The sequence below is a fragment of the Poromitra crassiceps genome, assembly GCF_964638095.1.
Source record: "Poromitra crassiceps genome assembly, chromosome: 19".
NCBI classification, from domain to species: Eukaryota; Metazoa; Chordata; class Actinopteri; order Beryciformes; family Melamphaidae; genus Poromitra; species Poromitra crassiceps.
Window position 1 is genome coordinate 5,454,737 of NC_139646.1, and position 17,782 is coordinate 5,472,518.

The 17,782-nt window shown below is 43.1% G+C and overlaps 2 protein-coding genes across 2 annotated transcripts in view; both read right to left on the reverse strand.

The window, feature by feature from the left end:
* LOC310793501 (uncharacterized protein) overlaps positions 1 to 8,855 on the reverse strand; it is a 28,138-nt gene extending 19,283 nt beyond the window's left edge. The window contains exons 1-6 of the mRNA XM_083655303.1: positions 8,752 to 8,855; positions 5,997 to 6,133; positions 3,815 to 4,779; positions 3,455 to 3,629; positions 3,225 to 3,350; positions 1,664 to 1,771 (exon numbers count right to left, since the gene is read on the reverse strand). Coding sequence (XP_083511429.1) covers positions 1,664 to 1,771; positions 3,225 to 3,350; positions 3,455 to 3,629; positions 3,815 to 4,779; positions 5,997 to 6,114 — 1,492 coding nt within the window. The 5' untranslated portion in view covers positions 6,115 to 6,133; positions 8,752 to 8,855. The remainder of the gene's footprint in view (positions 1 to 1,663; positions 1,772 to 3,224; positions 3,351 to 3,454; positions 3,630 to 3,814; positions 4,780 to 5,996; positions 6,134 to 8,751) is intronic.
* Positions 8,856 to 10,494: 1,639 nt separating this feature from the next.
* Positions 10,495 to 17,397, reverse strand: LOC310793502 (uncharacterized protein; the record flags this gene model as incomplete). The annotated part of the gene is made up of 6 exons (XM_083655304.1): positions 10,495 to 12,572; positions 14,453 to 14,728; positions 15,004 to 15,211; positions 15,988 to 16,140; positions 16,236 to 16,297; positions 16,854 to 17,397. 6 exons carry the CDS (start codon positions 17,395 to 17,397, stop codon positions 11,953 to 11,955), a joined length of 1,863 nt encoding a protein of 620 aa, XP_083511430.1. The 3' UTR covers positions 10,495 to 11,952.
* Between the last annotated feature and the right edge of the window lie 385 nt (positions 17,398 to 17,782).

Genomic DNA, 17,782 nt, shown 5'->3' on the forward strand with positions numbered 1-17,782 from the left:
CTTACATTAGGCTACATAAAGACTGGGTTGGTGAATTATTTCATTCGAACTTCCACAATAAATCTAGAGGTGCTACCATTTGGGTTCATAAATCTGCCGTAAACTGGAGAAAATTCAGCTTCGGTGGAAAACCTGAATATTTTTATGTGACCTAAGGTCTCCATTCTGGGCCCATTTTGGGCATGTCAACCCCTGAGCCCCCCCCCCCCATTCTACACTCTCCCACTTCTGACACCATATCCACCTTATTTTTGAATGCCCTGCTGTAAAATAATTATGGGTGCAAGGTCTGGTCTAGAACGTGACTGATTGTTGCAGCTGGCGCATTTCCTCATTAAAACTCGATGGGGAAAAAATAATTGCTAAATAACACCCGTTTGATGACTTATTTGAGGGAATGTAATAATTTTATCTATCATATCTGCTATTTCTGTTGCTCTTTGAACAACTCAGGATATTCATCGACGGGATTTTTTCCAAGCTGGATGTGATTTGCCCCCTTCGCCTGCAGCTTTGAAACATCGTTTACAGACGGGTGTCAGCAACGTAACCGGGGGAGGGGGCTGGGAGGATTACACCAGAAGAAGCACCCATATTTCACGACTACGTAAAGCGCAAATTATGCTTGAGCGAAGGGGGTCGCCGCAGCTGGGCGTCCTATCGCCGCAGCTCGGCGGAGGGGGGGCGTGGAGCTCCTTGTAAATGTGACTCCGCGGCGTCAACTCCTCGTTGTGAGGAATGAGGAAATGCCATTTCCTCATTTAACAGTGCTTGTCCCTCACTCTAGCAAAGCCTTCTGCAGGCTCACCGGAATGAGTTTTTGAAATGGAGGGACAATAAAATATCCCCCCGCTGACATGATTGCAAGTTCTTGGTAAACGACACGATAACGTTTTGGACGTGTACCGCAGCCAACGCGCCGAGTTAACGTTCGAGGATGCACAGTCTCGCTGTCGCCGCTCGGCAAGGCTCCAAGTCGAGGCTGCGCAGAACCCTGCCAGTGCCTTTAGGCATCATGGCAGCTAGAAATAAGGTGGATAGCTACAGTTATATATACCTCTGAATGTGATGCGAGTTTCTCTGGATATGTTTTTATTTTATATTATTTGGGGTATTTTAGGTTTGTAAACAATAAATGCCGTTATGTATTTGCTTTGTTGATTGTTGTGTGCTCATGTTTTGTCCCCCCCCGCCCCCCCCCGATTGTTTTATCCCATTTTTATCCCCCATTAGTGCTAATTTAATTTATTTATTCTGGTTGCTGCTCCACCCTCTGCCGATCTGGGGAAAGCCGAAAATGGCTCCATGCTTCCTCCGAGACATGGGCAGTTAGCCAGCCGCTTCTTTTCACCTGACAGGGGAAGCTTCACCCGTAGGACATAGCACGTGGGAGGATCACGCTATTCCAACGAGTTCCCCTCCCTCCGAACAGGCGCTCAATGCTCACAGCGTCCCAGGTGGGAATCGAACCCAGGACCTTCTAGCTGTGAGGCAACAGCGCTTACCACTGCACCACCATGCCCCTGTGTGCTCTTATGTTGATTATTGCCTTGTCAAGTAAAGAAAAACAAATAAATAAATATAATAATAATAATAATAATAATAATAAACACATTTCTTATCGGTTCCGCTATTTTATACATTGGGAGCAGTTGTCTTGTACCTGAAGCACGTAGCATCAAATTGAACAAATTGTTGTTCAGTTGCAGTGGTGATGTTGGAGGACTCTCATCTTCGGTGTCAGCAACATCATCAGGATCCTCACATGAGACTATGGAAATAGAAATACGACTCAGTGGAAGCCTGTCATCAAGCACCATTTAAAAAAAAATGAAATGGCGGCAGTTCAAAAAAACTAGACGACCGCAACGCGGACGTATGCCTCCGCCATTAGTTAATTCCACAGTCCAAATCGCCATTTGAGGCAAATTGGAAGAAATTCCGTCAAGGCACTCCTGAGATGTTGCGTTACAGAGCTTGAGAATTGTGACTGTGGGGTATTTGCTTAACTCATTGAGTGCCAGCCACTTTTGGAGAACGGATGCTCCCAGTGCCAGAGTTTCAGAGCGTTTTCAGTGATTTCTCGAGGCCCACAGAATATTGTGTGATATTACTATGTAAACACTGAACACGCACAAAGAACGATGAGACTCTATTCTATCATCTGCAAAAAAAAGTTTATTGATCCCATTTTCCGTTCTTTAGTTATGAGCCGGAGAAGATAGCTTGATTCATCCAAAAGCAGCAATTTTTTTCTAGAAGCTGAGATAATTGGCCTTTTGTGAAATTAAACATTTCAAGCACACCACTGACTCTGAAGCTAATCTTTTCTAATGTAGTCACACCTCAAAAATAATTTCCTTCAATAAAACAGTGAAGGCCAGGGAATTCTGTTTGGCAGAATAATATTTTTTAGCTACAACCAGCAGCGCTGGCCCCTGCGTGCGCTGCTGGTTGCAGCTTCTTGCTGGTCTTGATTTGCTGCTGGTGGGGATCGGATATTCTGGCTTGCGTTTGTCAATCCTGTCCTGCTGCCTGGGTCTGTCTGGGTGTTGCGCGCTGCTCTGCGTGCCCCCCCCCCCCCCCCCCCCCCCCGCCCCGCCCCGCCCCGCCCCGCCTCAACTGCACACTCCTCCTCCTGTCTGTGGTGGCTCTCTGCTGAGTTTGCTGTGCGCACAGTGAAGGGACATCGACATCCTGCTTTTTTACAGCGTTCCGCGTGTGTTTGTCACCGGCAACGATGCTTCCAGTTGAGAATAATAACAACTCCACGGTGTGGATGTGCGGATGTGCTGTCCGGCTCAATTGTGGGAGCAGATTGGCTGCTGCAGGCACAGCTGCAGTAACGTGCTTCAGCATATCGATGCATACGGATGCGATGCGATTTCCGTTTCCATAACGACTTCTTCTTTGTTTTTTCCTTGCCTTTCTGTTATGTGGAGAGCACTGTCGCCACCTAAGGGTTCTGTAAAATAGGTTAGACACATCCAATAGCTATAATATTTGTACATCAGAGGCAGAAGGCTTTGATCGACGCCCCACCGTCAAAAAACGCAATTGACGAACATGTCCGTCCTTGGCACTCTACGTTACTATTTGAAATGACGAACATGTCCGTCCTTGGCACTCAATGAGTTAATATAGGGCATTATGTTGGCATCTTTTTTTTTTTTTTTAAATCAACATTTTCACTCTGGTAATGGATTAATTTGGTCTCCGCTTACTGTTGACAACTTCCTCTTCCTCCTCCTTAACTGTAATTCGAATTTCCGTGTTGTTCTCCTGGTGTTGTTCAACTTCCTCTGACATGGAACAATCCTCACTATCAGAGACTCGGTCCAGACTTTCTGCTGTTATGGGGGAAAACATGAAATAGTTCAGTAAAGACAAAACCATGCATTCATCCTCCCTTCAGTATATAACAGAGAAATGTAGTAATCTGGTGTTTATGTACTAGAGACAGGTTCTTCTTCCTCCTCTTCTTTCACGATGACATTCATATGTGGACTGGAACCTCCATCCTCTAGCCTGTATTCTGATCCCCTCAAGTACAGGGATGCTTTGGCACAGTTAGGTCCCTCTGAGGTATGGGCCTCAACTTCACTTGGCGTATCCTGACTGGCAGAAACCTATTTAAACAAACAGGAAATGGGAATCAGGAGCTCAGTTCTACCACTTTAACCAGAACAAATGGATTGTCAGTTGAAAGTTCCCATCTGGATGTGACTGTGGTGTTATATGAATACATCAACTGAAACAATTTACAATGAAACTGAGAAGAGACTCTACTGAGATTGAGTTGTATGTGCAGTACCTCAGAGCGGAGTTGGATTTGCAGTACCTCAGCGCTGAGGCTGATGGCCAGGTCCTGCTGAGACGATTCCCCGGCTGTCGCTTGAATCGAGGCAGATTCATCCTTGGTGTGAGTACACGACCGTTTGTGGTTTCTCAGAGTTCCCGCCAAAGAGAAGTGCCTCCCGCAGTCGGCGCAAGTGTACGGCTTTTCCCCCGTGTGGATCCTGGTGTGCCGCCGCAGCTCTCCGGGCGCGATGAAAGACTTGTCGCACTGCGCGCAGCTGTACGGCTTTTCTCCCGTGTGAGTCCGCATGTGCGTCGTTAGGGTCCACTGCTGTGCGAACGTCTTCCCGCAGTCGGAGCAGCGGTAGGGCGTAATGCCAGTGTGGAGACGCTCGTGTCTCACCAGTGTACCCGACAAGGCAAACTTTTTGTCACAGAACGAGCACTGGTAGGGCCTCTCTCCGGTGTGAGTCCTCTGATGATCTCTCAGCTCCGCTGCCGAGTTGCAGCTCTTCTCGCACTCGGAACAAGGGAACTTCTTCCTGGAAAAGCCGGCGACGACTTCAGAGTGCATCGCCTCCAGGTGTGTCTTCAGGTGCCAGTGGCGAGAGAAGCTCTTTAAACAAATGGAGCAGTGATATGGCCTCTCGCCGGTGTGCGTCCGCCGGTGTAGTCTCAGCTCCCCCTGGCTAGCAAATCTTTTCTCGCAGAAAGTGCAAGGGAATGGCTTTTCCCCAGTGTGAACCCTCTCGTGAATCATGAGCAGTCCCTTCTCCGGAAACCTCTTCTCGCACATCGAGCAGGGGAAGGGTCTCTCTCCCGAGTGGGTCCGTAGGTGGCGCTGAAGCTTAGAGGCGTAGGGGAAATCTTTTCCGCACACCGAGCAGCTGTGAGTCGACTGCGGTTTTTCACTCTCACTCTGATCAAATGTCTTTGATGGCGTCTCCTCCTCCTCTCCAACAGCAGGGCTACCACTCTCTCCTATGTGAAAATGAAAACAACATTTATCTTTTGGGCCGGAGTTGAAGAAACATTTTCAAAATAATGAATCTCTGTCCATAACTTCCACACCTGACAATCAGCTTCATCTTAGGGCTACGATTTCAGTCTTGATCTTTAATTTGCATTTACATGTGGGTGTGCATAATATGACTAATAATATGATTAATTTTCTACCTATCCTGAGTGTTGAATACTTGGTGTTTCATTTGTAGTATGAAGTTTCTGTTTCGGATTGTCTAACTGATGTCCGAAAAGTTTTCTTAATCATCACAACGTGTGTGCGCGCCACACCGAGGGTCTTCAACCATGTCGGTTTTCAGCTGATTGGCCATTGACCGGCCGGTCAGCCTCATATATCCGGTGTTGTGATGGCAAGGGATGTCCTCCCCTGGCTGCTGCTGCTCTGGGGGCTGTCTCCAGAGTTAGACCTTTGCCTTTCAGCTCTTTCTCAACTGTTCTGTGACAGGTTTCTTTGGGTCGCCCAGTTTATTTTCTTAGGATCCAAATCAATACAAGCAAAACATTATGTCACAGTGAAGTTGACCTTTGAACTATTAGATATAAAATGTTGACTCACATGAAACAAAGGACTCCCGCACACCGTTTGCTCACTTGCAATTAAAACGTTTTAATAATTGAGAAGAATAACGTTTCAGTCATCAGATTATTTTCTTTTTTTAAGAATCTAATGGTCTGTTTTCCAAAACATTATTCTTATTAAAACGTTTTAATTGCAAGTGAGCAGACAGTAGGCTATGCGGGAGTCCTTTGTTTCTCGTGAGTCGCCTCTTGCTCTTGTCCTATGCCCCTGTCGTTTTTAGGTGTGCAAAAGCTCTGCTCTTTGAGATAACATAATTTTATTCTATTAGAAGTTTGTGTGAAATTTTTGTCATAATTAGCCAATTAATTCTTGAGTTATGGCCAGAGGTCACAGTGACCTTGACCTTTGACCACCAAAATGTAATCAGTTCATCGTTGAGAGTTGAGACCAAGCGGACGGAACAGAGGAATCTGTTCCCCATAGTGAGAAGAACCTCACCCATTTATTCATAAAATCGGGGTTATATTCATCTGATGTTTTCCCTAAACTCTTTCATCTCAATGTTTTTTAATAATCATCTTGTCACGTGCATATTTATTCCCACCCGTCCAAAAAACACATTATTACACTGTGCTACTACACTTCATTTACTTACGGATATCTGAGAAATCCACCTCTTCTCCATCAGAGTTGATCAGGCCTCCTATCCCTTGCTGATCTTCCTCAGCCAGGATCACAGCTGGGCTGAAGTCCACTGGGTTTTCAGAGTCCATCTTTCAATTGATGAATAACCTTGTAGTGCATAACGATAGAGGTGAATACTCAAGCGAGTGGAAATTTAAACAAAAAGTCACAGCGTGAGCCTGAATATCTTGGGCAAAAAATGTGCACACAGTTTTTGCAGTTGCACCAGAAATCTCTGAACAACCATCTTGGGAGAACTCTTTGGAGAATCTGTGAATTCTGCTGACCATTCACTAATAATAATCCAACTCTGATTGCAATTAAAATTTTGATCAACAAGTTAAAGCCTTGGGGTTGTCAAATCTTGCTTTTATCGGCTAAAAAATTATATTAGCTATGGCAAAGTGTTAAAGTATTAGAAGGGACAAGTCAAGCACCGAGTGTTGTGGTCTCAAACCCAAATCCACCGTGACTCTAAGGCCATGTTCAGACTAGGAGGCCAAATCTGATTTGTGAACTTTAATGACCTATTAATGATTCTATCCAGTTTGGTTTTATGAGTCTGGACGCTCCAAGTCTGATTTGTGTCATTTGTCCCAAACCACATATGGAGGTCGTTTCCAATCTGCTTTCGACTGATGTGACTTCAGTGTGGATGGGCTGATCACCCAAATCAGATTTGAGAGTGTCTTTTGCAGGAGGCGGGGACTTATAGAGCAGAGAGCAGACATGCAAACACTGCCAGAAACTTTGCATGTTGGCTCATTGTATTCCGGACACACAGATCCGACTTGAACACTTGCCCAAATCAGATTTGTGGCAGTGCTGACCAGTGCGGACACACCCAAATCAGATTTAGGAAACCAATCAAGATAATGATGATTAATGACTTTAGCAGCAAATCGGATTCGCCTGTAATGTGAACATGGCCTATAAGTCCCAATTAAATGGTTTTGTTTCTGACCTAATGGAAATTTTGAAAAATGCTACACAATGGCATGCAAAATAATTTATCTTTACATTGCGTTATTTGTCTTGCAAATGTGTTAGCAAGTGGCATAAGTAGGAGAGAGGCCTTCAAGTCCTGGAGCTGGGTTCATGCCCCCCATGTCACCAAGCATACTCCCTGCTGATGTGCCCTTGAATAAGACACTGAATCCCAACCAGCTATGTGGGTGGCGTTTTGTAGTTGACCCAGCGATCTGCCCTCCCTGTGGAAGGGGGCAAGTGTAAAAAGAATTTCTCTATGGGGACCAGGGAAGTATTACATTGCTATTATTATAGGAATTTTAGATTAATTTCCAATCACTCTGCAGGATAGCTGTCCCAAGTTACTAAATCAACAAGCACCAGCTTCACGTGTCACTATGTTTACATGCACACAGTGTTATGGATACAATATGCCTATCAGCATGGTCTTATTCCAGATACATTGGTTATATGCATTCTCACACCCCAATTACAAATATCCCTATGCGCATGAATATAAATTACATGATATTATAGAGGCCTATAATATTTTAAAATGATCAGAGGACACCAATATTTCACTTTTTACAAAAAGCAACCACAAAAAGATTTAAGGATTTTAGATTCTCATTTCCTGAATATCAGCATATCCAGCTATTATATTCCTAACTGTGGTGTCATCTTATCAGGATTAGGCTATTTCAAACCAGATTTGCTGTGTACTGGGGGTGGGTGATATAGGGAAAATATAGCCTAATAAAATATATTTTTCACAACACACAAATTATGCATTGCTACAATTTTGCATCTGCTTTTATCAGCTATACAGAATGCACCAGCCCCCCAACTAGACACACTGATTTATTTGACATTTTTAATCCATGATTGAATCATGATCATCATGATTGACCCCATGAGAAATTCTCTTTTCACAGGGTGGTTAGTGCAGGTTCAGCTGCAGAACAGCGCCTCCACGCCGGTAGACATTCCAGTGCCTGCTCAAGGACACTTCAGCAGGGCGGATCTTCGCTGTGGGGGCTTGAACCTGGGCCTTCCAGCTGAAGGACAGTCTCCCTGCCCTTAAGAACTAGTTGTCCCTAAAGTGTTGTTATATAACAAATGACTCCCCGGGGGTTGCCGGTTATGTAACTACATTTTATACTAACATAGCGTTAACATAAAATGTGTCAACATATTTTTTCCAGTGGCCTGGGTGTTTATGGCAAGCCCTCCGGGAATCTCATCGGGCATCTGCAATGTGTAGCCTAGCTATGTAGCGTTAGCTAGCTAGCTAGTAGGACTCACATTTGCCATCAATTAAAATCCCATTAGTCGTGGTTAAATGTAACGTTAGCTATTTGCCTAACCTGTTGACATGCATCGCATCATAACAGCCCACGTTACAGCCGAAGCAATTAAGTGCGCACTGCAATAAACCACTGCATGACCTCTCATTGAGATGTCTCATTCATGATGAGGCGTCGTTGACCAGCAGTGAGCAGTGACTGACCACTGCCTTTGAGAAAACGGCATTAGCTGCTAACATGGCGTTAACTAGCTCTATCTTACCAATTAACTTTCTTAGCCTTCTATGCCCTGCTGGGAAAATCTGAGCTCAGACTGATTTACCGTTGAGTCCGAAGTGAAAACCACGATAACAATCACTACGCTAAAGATGCTGCTAAATTCGCCGAAGTAACATTAACGTTAGCGAAGTTAGCTAACGTTTAACAAGAGACAATAGATTTTTGACCAACCTCAGCATGGATTTCCCCTTAGGTAAAAAACAATTCGCTCGATAGAAATTCACTTTAATCACTTGGCAATATTTCTATTGCTTTCTCATTGTCTGTTCACTATGCTCGCACAAAACGGGGGTGCGCTGATCACCATCAACTATCGAGTTACCTAAAAGCGTTAACTTGGGGCTGGGAGCGGAGCTGATGATACACCTAACTAGCCTTTAGCCGTTGTTAGCCAGTTGCACTCTTCTTCTTCTTTCAAGTTTCCGGCAGTGTAGACGCTACTATGCGTATTACTGCCCCCCGCAGGACAAGAATTTAAAGGAGAACCTTGCTGATATTTTAATTTTGCACATGATCTCACACCATCATTTAGTTTGACAGTTATTGAGTTTATTTGAATTAACTTGTGGACCAGTGATGTCATTTGTGCATGAATCACTGGGATACAACTTAACTCAAACCAACTCTCAATATCTGTCAAACTATGAATGCCTGCAAAAATGTTTGTGAGATCAAGTGCAAAATAAATCAGTATTGTCTTTCAGTGACGTTCTCCTTTAACTAACTCAAACACACTCTTGAATACAACTCTGAATCATGCTTGAACTGTAAAACTGCATTTGTGATCAGCTGGTGATTCTCATTCTGGTCAAATAAAGATTTAACAGAAAATGATAAAACTCCTAGGTCTGATCAGCTTTTATAGGCCTAAAAGGTTTCCCTTTCTGTCTTAGGAAAACGTGCTTAACTGTTTCAGGACATCCACACTCACGTAATCAGGATGTTTTCCTACAATGTGCACTGAACTGAATTCAACCCACAATGCCCAAACCTCAGTCTGCAAATTTGAACTGAATCACTCCGGGTTCCATAGCAATAATCTGAGTGATTTTTTTAATCTGAGGGTGAAAGGAAAATCTTCCTTTGGTCTCCCTTTCCCATAAATCTGGCCATTCTCTTTCACCACCCTCATTGATTTTCTCTCTAAGTTCCACTCTTCACAGGGATATATTTACATACTGTCAGCTGTTTTATTTCCCTCAATTCCAGCATGTCCCGGCACCCAGCAAAACTTGACTTCACAGCCAGCCCTCTCAATTCTAAACAAAACAAACAAAATTTAATTGATAAGGCTTTGATTTACCTTCTCTTAAACTCAAAAGAGCAGAGCAGCAGCTGATAACTGTAGGGCCTATGACATAGGCCCTATGTGGTCTTACGTCCTCTGTCCACCACACAGCTTAAAGAATTGCCAGTAGTTCTGCTACCAAGTCAAGAGAACTTCCATTTTGTAATGTGCCGGACCGGCCCATCCTAAATCCAAGCTGAGTCACATTATGCTACAACCCAAATCCTGCTTTCCCACTCTCTGGATACATAGAACAATCTGTGAACATTTCCAAATAACATATCATTAGTCTATCACACCTTTGTCTTTTTCTTGTAAGATCAATGTCCCGCTTTTGCATTAAGCAGGCAGCACATGCAATCTTTCAAAAATACTTGGAGTAGCTGTGGTATTAAATAATACAAAAACAAATGTTGGAGAAGCACAAAGCACTCCAGCAACAACCCTGAAGGACAGTCCGAAGTATAACGTTATCAGTTTCTTGCATTTCAGGAGCAAAATTAGCCCAACCTCCCTACAAAAACAAATCTAGAGGAAACAACGTAGATACATTTGTTAACACATTTTCATAAATCATCAAATGCTCTCTTTTTTTATTCAAAGAACATGGGTGTGCTAGTGCTAGCTTTTAGGGGGGGGGGAGTCATGTGGATTAAGTCTTGTGTTAAGTTTAAAGGAAGCAGGTATGTCACCAACAAGACAGATCTCTCAATTTGGAAGCCAATGACTGTAAAACATTGGTACAGTAACATTTTACAATAATCATTTTGGATGCTGTTCAGAAACTAAAAACATTTGGGTATTACAAGTTACCAATAATGCTGAAGCTAATATTTCATTATTACCCTGCAGTATGACATTCACATACATTAAGATTATACAATAACATTCAACTTATTTTACTTTAACAGTCCAGGTCCAGGATATAAAATAATAACCAGATAATATCACATCTCAACATAATCTTCCACATCTCAAGCGATCGTTCAGGATTCACGCCTATGCCGAGCGTGACGCGTGCTGAAGCCGAGCATTGATCTGTCAAGTCAGGCATGAAGTCAATGGGAGTTGTGGGCGGGTTCGAGGCGCCAAGAGGAAAAGAGTAGGCGCTGAGAGCAAAAGAGAAGACTTCTTGTGTGAACGGCTCAGCGTGAGCCTGCCTCAAGCTTCAGTTCTGCTTACGTTAGGCGTCCTGTGTGAACGAAGGCTTAGTCATGGGTTTGATACACTTTCTGTAATAAAGCATCTAAAAGTGTGATGACCTTCCCACTTGGCCTCTCTTGCAGGAGCCTGGTGTTGGGGTCAATGGTCATTAGGCTGATTGGGTGCACTTGGGCCCGTGCACTCTTTGGGTTTAAGAAGACCTTCAGACCATTCAGTCTCTCTCCCTCCTCACAGATGCACCTTTTGTTGTTGGTTTTTGTGTCGTCTAGTCTAGTTATTTTTCCTCATAGTTTTAGCGAATAAATTATTGTTTTAACTTTTACTTTGGTGTATGACTTCCCTCATATGTTACAACCACAGATTGTGTACGGTAAATGGATGTCGTAGCAGCTTACAAGTTGTAAGCCATAAAGTTACGCCCTCAAGGAAATAACGTTAGCAAATGAGGGGACTCATACCAAAGTAAAAGTTAAAACAATAGTTTGTTAGCTAAAATTAATGGGAAATAACTGGACAACACAAACTACATCAAACAAAGAGCACAACAATTTTCTCTGTAGAACTTAGCACTCCAGTTCACATGTTCTTACCATCTATGGTCTGTGAGTTTGTGGATAAACTGAACTCAGCCAAGACTAGGTGAATCATAGATATAAAGAGAGTTTAAAATGATTCTAAAGTTTCATTTTGTGAAATACCATTCCCTGATATGTTACATAAAGCTAATTGTAAACATTGCATACTGTACACCATATATTTGAATACCATCATATACCGTAACATTTCTCAATCTAATTTAATAACTTTATGTTAATTTATTTGACAAATTAAAAGGTGGTAAACTGTGTTAAATACTTCCCACTATATCCACTGACCTAGGCAGCTGATTTGCTACTGTGAACTTCCAGGTTGACTGTGTGTTAATCACTTGCCATTACCAGCTGTTGTTTTGGCCGTCCCAGCGGTTTCGTTGGCTTTTTTGGCTTCTTGTCGTGAGTCTTGAGATGCGCTCGATAACCTTGAGAGTAATAGAAGCACTTCCCACATTTCTCACAGGTGTAAGGTTTCTCTCCGGTGTGAACTCGCAGGTGAACTTTAAGGTCACACGCTTTGGAGTAACTTTTACCGCAGACTGAGCACAGGTGAGGCCGCTCTCCGGAGTGCGTTTTGAGGTGCACGTTCAAGTGGGACGACTGAATAAATGCCCTCCCACACTGCTCACAGCGGAAGTTCTTTTCTCCAGTGTGCGTTAGCTCGTGTTTTTTAAGCGAATCTGCTGTGGCACAACTCTTTCCGCACTCTGAACAGAGGAAAGGTGAATCCCCCGAGTGAATGCGCTTGTGTATTTTGAAATAATATTCATTTTTGAAGCTCTTGCCACAGTCAGAACAGGCATAAGGTTTCTTGTGATTTTTGTGGTGTTCTTCCAGCTGTTGTTTTTGAGGGAAGTCCATTCCACACTCTCCACACACATGGATTGTTATGGTTGGTTCTTCTGGGGGACGCTTCTCCTGAAGTTCTGCCCCACTGGGCAACTCTCCTGTACGAAACACAAAGACATTCATTGTCATTCATTGTGGGACAGTTCTGCATTTATAAGGATATAGCTAATATAGCCTATAGAACTTTCAAAATCATTTGGTCATTTATATAGTATGCATACACCCTCTCCATGGCAAAAAACAACACTTTTAAGTATGAAAAGGCTATAGTGGAAGCACAAGGTCTGATCTACATACCTAAGTTATCATTGAACTTACAAATGAGGAAACTACAACTTGTTGAATGACGTTCTGTTGCAAGAGAGGTTAGGTAGTTACTCTAGTATTAGCCTTTAATCACTGATAGTTGTTACATCAAGCTGTGCCCTACAAACAAAACGAGTACCCACATACTAACAGAAAATTGAAATTAACTTCATGGATTACCTACAAAGGGCTGCTGGTAAACAAAAAATTACTTCAAGGAACATTTTCTTACTGGCCAATATAATCACTGTACATTTTAAACCTGCGACAGTAGGGGCTCTATGGATCTATGGAGTGGGTTGTTCCACTTCATGGGTCATGTGGGTGAAAGTGTGCCACAGGGAGTTAGCCTGCAAACTGTCCCGAGTTCGATTCCCGGGCCATCAGGAACAAAAATTCAATGTCACAGGGCTGTTTTACTCTTAAGTCTTGCTAGAAATATCTAATTCCACCCATTTTCAATGCTATTTAATGTATAGAATCCTGTAGTCTTAATTTAACACTTGTACACTCACGTTTGTAATTCATCATGAAGTGCAGCAGAGTTCAAATTACGGCAGCAGTTTGAAGTGTAGTTTCAAAGTTTGAGAACAGGCAAAGACCAAAAACCGAATATAACCAAGGCATTCAAATGCTACTATCCAGTGTTACCGGCCAGTGTGGCGGGGGACCCTTATTGATTTATCCGCCAAAGACAAATGCTACTGTCATTCGGCGTTTTGGCGGATGTTAATTTTGGACCCTGGATGAGTGCTTGCATTGATCAATTGTAGGCACAATTAAGTTGAATGTCCACAATTACCCTAATGGCGATTAGTGGCAGTGCATGGTCTTCCTCTCTCTAAGACCCGCCCCCAGTGTGGTGTTTTACGGCGATGTTTCTGCTTTGTGTGTTGCAGTATTTTCGTTCCCCCGTAGAAAGATGGTTTTATATGGTGTTAGTCTATGTAGCTAGATTACTTTTATCGCATGTATTTATGTTCATATAGCGCCCTGTTTTCAGAGTAGAATTGTTTTTTTGGAGCACAGAAAAGTTCCACATCCGCCAGATCTGCAACGTCCGTTTCCGCTGTTTTACCGGATGACCATGAACTGTAGCTTTTGGCCCCAAACTAACGGGAACATCTCATCTCATATTATTTCGCTGCCTTCTTTTTCTTAAGATCAGAGAGGCCATTTACACCTGGCGTTAACATGTGTTTTCTGCCATCAGATTGCAATCAGATTGTGCTTTATCACTTGAAAGTACAGGTGTAAACACCCCCAAAACGCATTGAAGAAGGATTGCAATCTGATCGGCCAAACCACCTCCGGAGGTGGTCAGGGATGCATTGTGTACACATTGAACACAAGTGTAAATGCAATGTGTCCTCTCAATCTGGATACAGCAACTGTATGCGGATTGAGGACACCCATTTCTGCCATCAGATTGCAATCTGATGGCAGAAAACACATGTTAACGCCAGGTGTAAATGGAATCGGTCTAATGTGGTCAAGCACAATCTGATTGCAATCTGATGGCAGAAAACACGTTAACGCCAGGTGTAAATGCCCTTAGAGTGTCAATAACTCGATGTTAAAAACAATATGTTAGTATACTACAGCAACAGTCGTGACCCATGCTTCCCACAAGCATCTGTTAAAAGAGTTTACATTTATTCTGGTTTCTGACCTCTGTGAACCTTCATGTGCGTTTTCAGGTTTCCACTCTGTGTGAATCCTCTTCCACATATGGAGCACTTGAAGGGTCTTTTCCCTGAGTGAATGACAAGGTGTCGTCGCAGGGCAGTGTTGTGGGAGAAAGCTCTTCCACAGGTTGGACAGCTATAGTTCTTCTTGGGCTTGTGTGGTGTACCCTGGAACTGCTTTGGCTCCTCAGACTGTTTTTCCTGAGGTTGCTCACGTGTGTTCGATTCCTCAACAGTCGCTGTCCGGCTGCAAGCTTCTCCTGTGCAACAAAAGACGTGTTAGTGTGAATATGGCCAACGCTCTTGCTCTGGTTGTTGATTATTTCCACCGTGTCAGATCATTTTCTTTTTGTTTTCTTCACTGACTGACCCAAGGGTGGAAGTACTACACACTGGTGGGGGGGGGACATATTTCCTATTTGCTTTGTTAGCTCAAGTGCAGTGCATTTTGATTACATGACAGATTAGAGTCTTGGCTATCTGGTCTCTAGATTGCATTCTGAAATGTAATGATTGCCAGTGAAGTCCAAGTCACCTGTGGATAGTGTGCTGTGATCCTGCTCCTGTGTAGTGGCTCTCTGTTCATCATGGTGGTTCGTCTTGCTGACGTTTGTTTTCTGTGATGTGCTGTTGTATGGCTCCAGTGGCTCCAGCCCGAGCTCTGAGGGCGCTGGTATAAGAGGAAGCCCAGAAGGCCAGGAGGGACCCTCTGCTATACAGCTCTCCTGAAGGGGCTCATCATCCTATAATCACAAGCAGTTTTGTATTATCCTTGTATGTCTACTTATATTACTTAATTTTAATGTCAATTAAGTGTCCACTGTATAATGCTACTTGTACAAAATAAACATGTTTTTTGTCTTTTTACCACATGCGCAGCAGCCTGTGCAGGCGTTTTGGGGTGAGTCAAATTCATTCATTCATTCAGTCAGTCAGTCAGGAATGGACAACGATGATGATGTCATCAGTGACAAACTTGGGCTGTTGAAATGGTGATGATGTCATCAGTGATGATGTCATCAGTGGCAAACTTGGGCTGTTGAAAGATGTGGTTTCCTCGAATGGGCTGCATGAGGTCTATAAACAATCAAGAAAATGTTGCCCATCCCTGTCCTAGGCTGAAATTGCCCTTGTTTTATTTTATTTCCCCCCCAAAAATGTATTGCAGTTAATCTGCCTCTTTCGCTGACATGAACTTTTTCTTTCTCATTTTTGAAGAAACTGTATAACTTATAATTAAACAAAGGCATCTTCTGATGCTGATGGTAACAAATCTGACCCCCAAAAAATCTGCTATTATACATTAGTGACTGACACTGAGGCACTCATCTACTTCATTACTTAAGTATTGTTTCAATCCTTAATTTCTTGTAATTTTCAGTTCTGCCCAATTAAATTCCTATTGTCTTGCGTTTGTGCTGTGCATTCTGGATCCATTAACAAGAGTGGCCAAAAAGTATGGGTTCTCTTATCCAGTCAATGTCAAAGTAACAAAGAACACTGATGTAGCATCACTTACCGTTGTGCCCGTGAGCAAGGCACTAAAACTCATGCTCTGTCCTGCTGGAGCCACGTATGGCTGGTGGCCCTCTGCTGCTCTCCAGTAAGATGTATTTGGGTTTTGGCCCCATGGGTTAAATGCTGTGTGGTGACCGAAGTTCAACCCAGGTATCTGGAAAATACGGAGCAATAATAACCACAAGGGCTTTTAAATGTGAAATAAATGTTACGTAATCTCATACGTATATAGGATGTCATTCCTCTCACCTGGCTGTGGTCAGCTGCAGCATGGTTTTCATGTTTACCAAGGTGATGGTTAGGCCTGTTTCCTGCATATAACAATGATTGGATTAGTTACGTTATATCCATCAGTTAGGGTACATCACAAGAAGCTCATTTAAACCTTGACCTTTTAAACATATCACCAGTTGTGGCATTTTCATTTATAGTGATCTCTACTAAATCTAAGTTAAAATACAGTCCTAAATGACCTCTGATAGTAGTAGTAGTAATGAATAAATTATTTAAAAAAAACAAAACAAAAAACAAGAATCCACATTGAATGTTTGATAAGATTATGAGGGCAACAAATACAACATGCATATAATTGAATATGCATTATTAAATATTATATGAATGAAAGTGTTGGATAAATATTAACCAAAAATGTTAAATTTGTCTCCAATGTCATTTCACATTCTCTAAATAACACCAGACATTTATATGACTTAATACAGTGATTGCTATAAATAATTAAAGTACAATTTCTTGATATAAATCATTTTTTATCGACAATTTCTATATCCAAGTCAAATTAAGATATAATACTTTTTGATCAGAATGGTTCTGATTTTGGTTAGCAGGTCGGTCAATCAGCACGCCTACCAAGGTTAGGAGGATTCCGGGTCAGGTCTTCTCCATCTGAGCCGTGCATATCACTCTGTGTGACCCTCTTGGGCTTGCTTGCCTTCCTGGGCCTGCCCAGCTGTCTGGGCCTGCCCAGCTGTCTGGGCCTGCCAAGCTGCCTGGTGGGCCCAATGGGTTTGGCATTGTGAGTCTTCTTATGGTTGTTGAAGCCTTGCCTGTAGTAGAAACTCTTACCACACTCATCGCACTGGTACGGCTTCTCTCCGGTATGAACTCTGAGGTGGACTTTTAGCTCTTCGGCTCTCGCGTAACGTTTGCCACAGATGGAGCAGAGGTGAGGCCGTTCTCCAGAGTGCGTTACATAATGTGCTCTTAGAGTGGAGGCTTGCTTGAACCTTTTCCCACATAGACGGCACGCAAAAGGTTTTTCGCCCGTGTGATCTCGCATGTGGTTCTCGAGTCCCTTTGGTGTGTGGAAACCTTTCTGGCACTGCGAGCACTGGTAGGGCTTCAGACCCTCGTGCCCCCCCGCCTGGTGGTCTTTCAGTTTCTGGATAGACATGAATCTCTTGCCGCACTCTGCGCAGGCGTACGGCTTCTTGGATTCATGGACACGCTTCAGGTGCTCTTCCAGTAATTTCTTTTCTGAAAACTGTGTCCAGCACAAATGACAGAAGCAGATTTCCACTGATGACTGAGGCTCTTCGGGCTGAGGGGCACCTTTCTCCATCACTGCCACATTGGTGGTTTTCCCTTCTGCAAGAAAGACACAATGAAGTTCATGCTCCCACCAAACAGCTCTCTCTAGGTGCTTTACAGCTACCTGTATCTTATCTTTATGGAAAGGGTCAACTAGTTCAGAGATTTAGAAAATGCTTCATGTGAACTATAACATATCCAGTATATAGTGTTTCAAAACTACTATCCAGTTCCTCAGCATACACTGC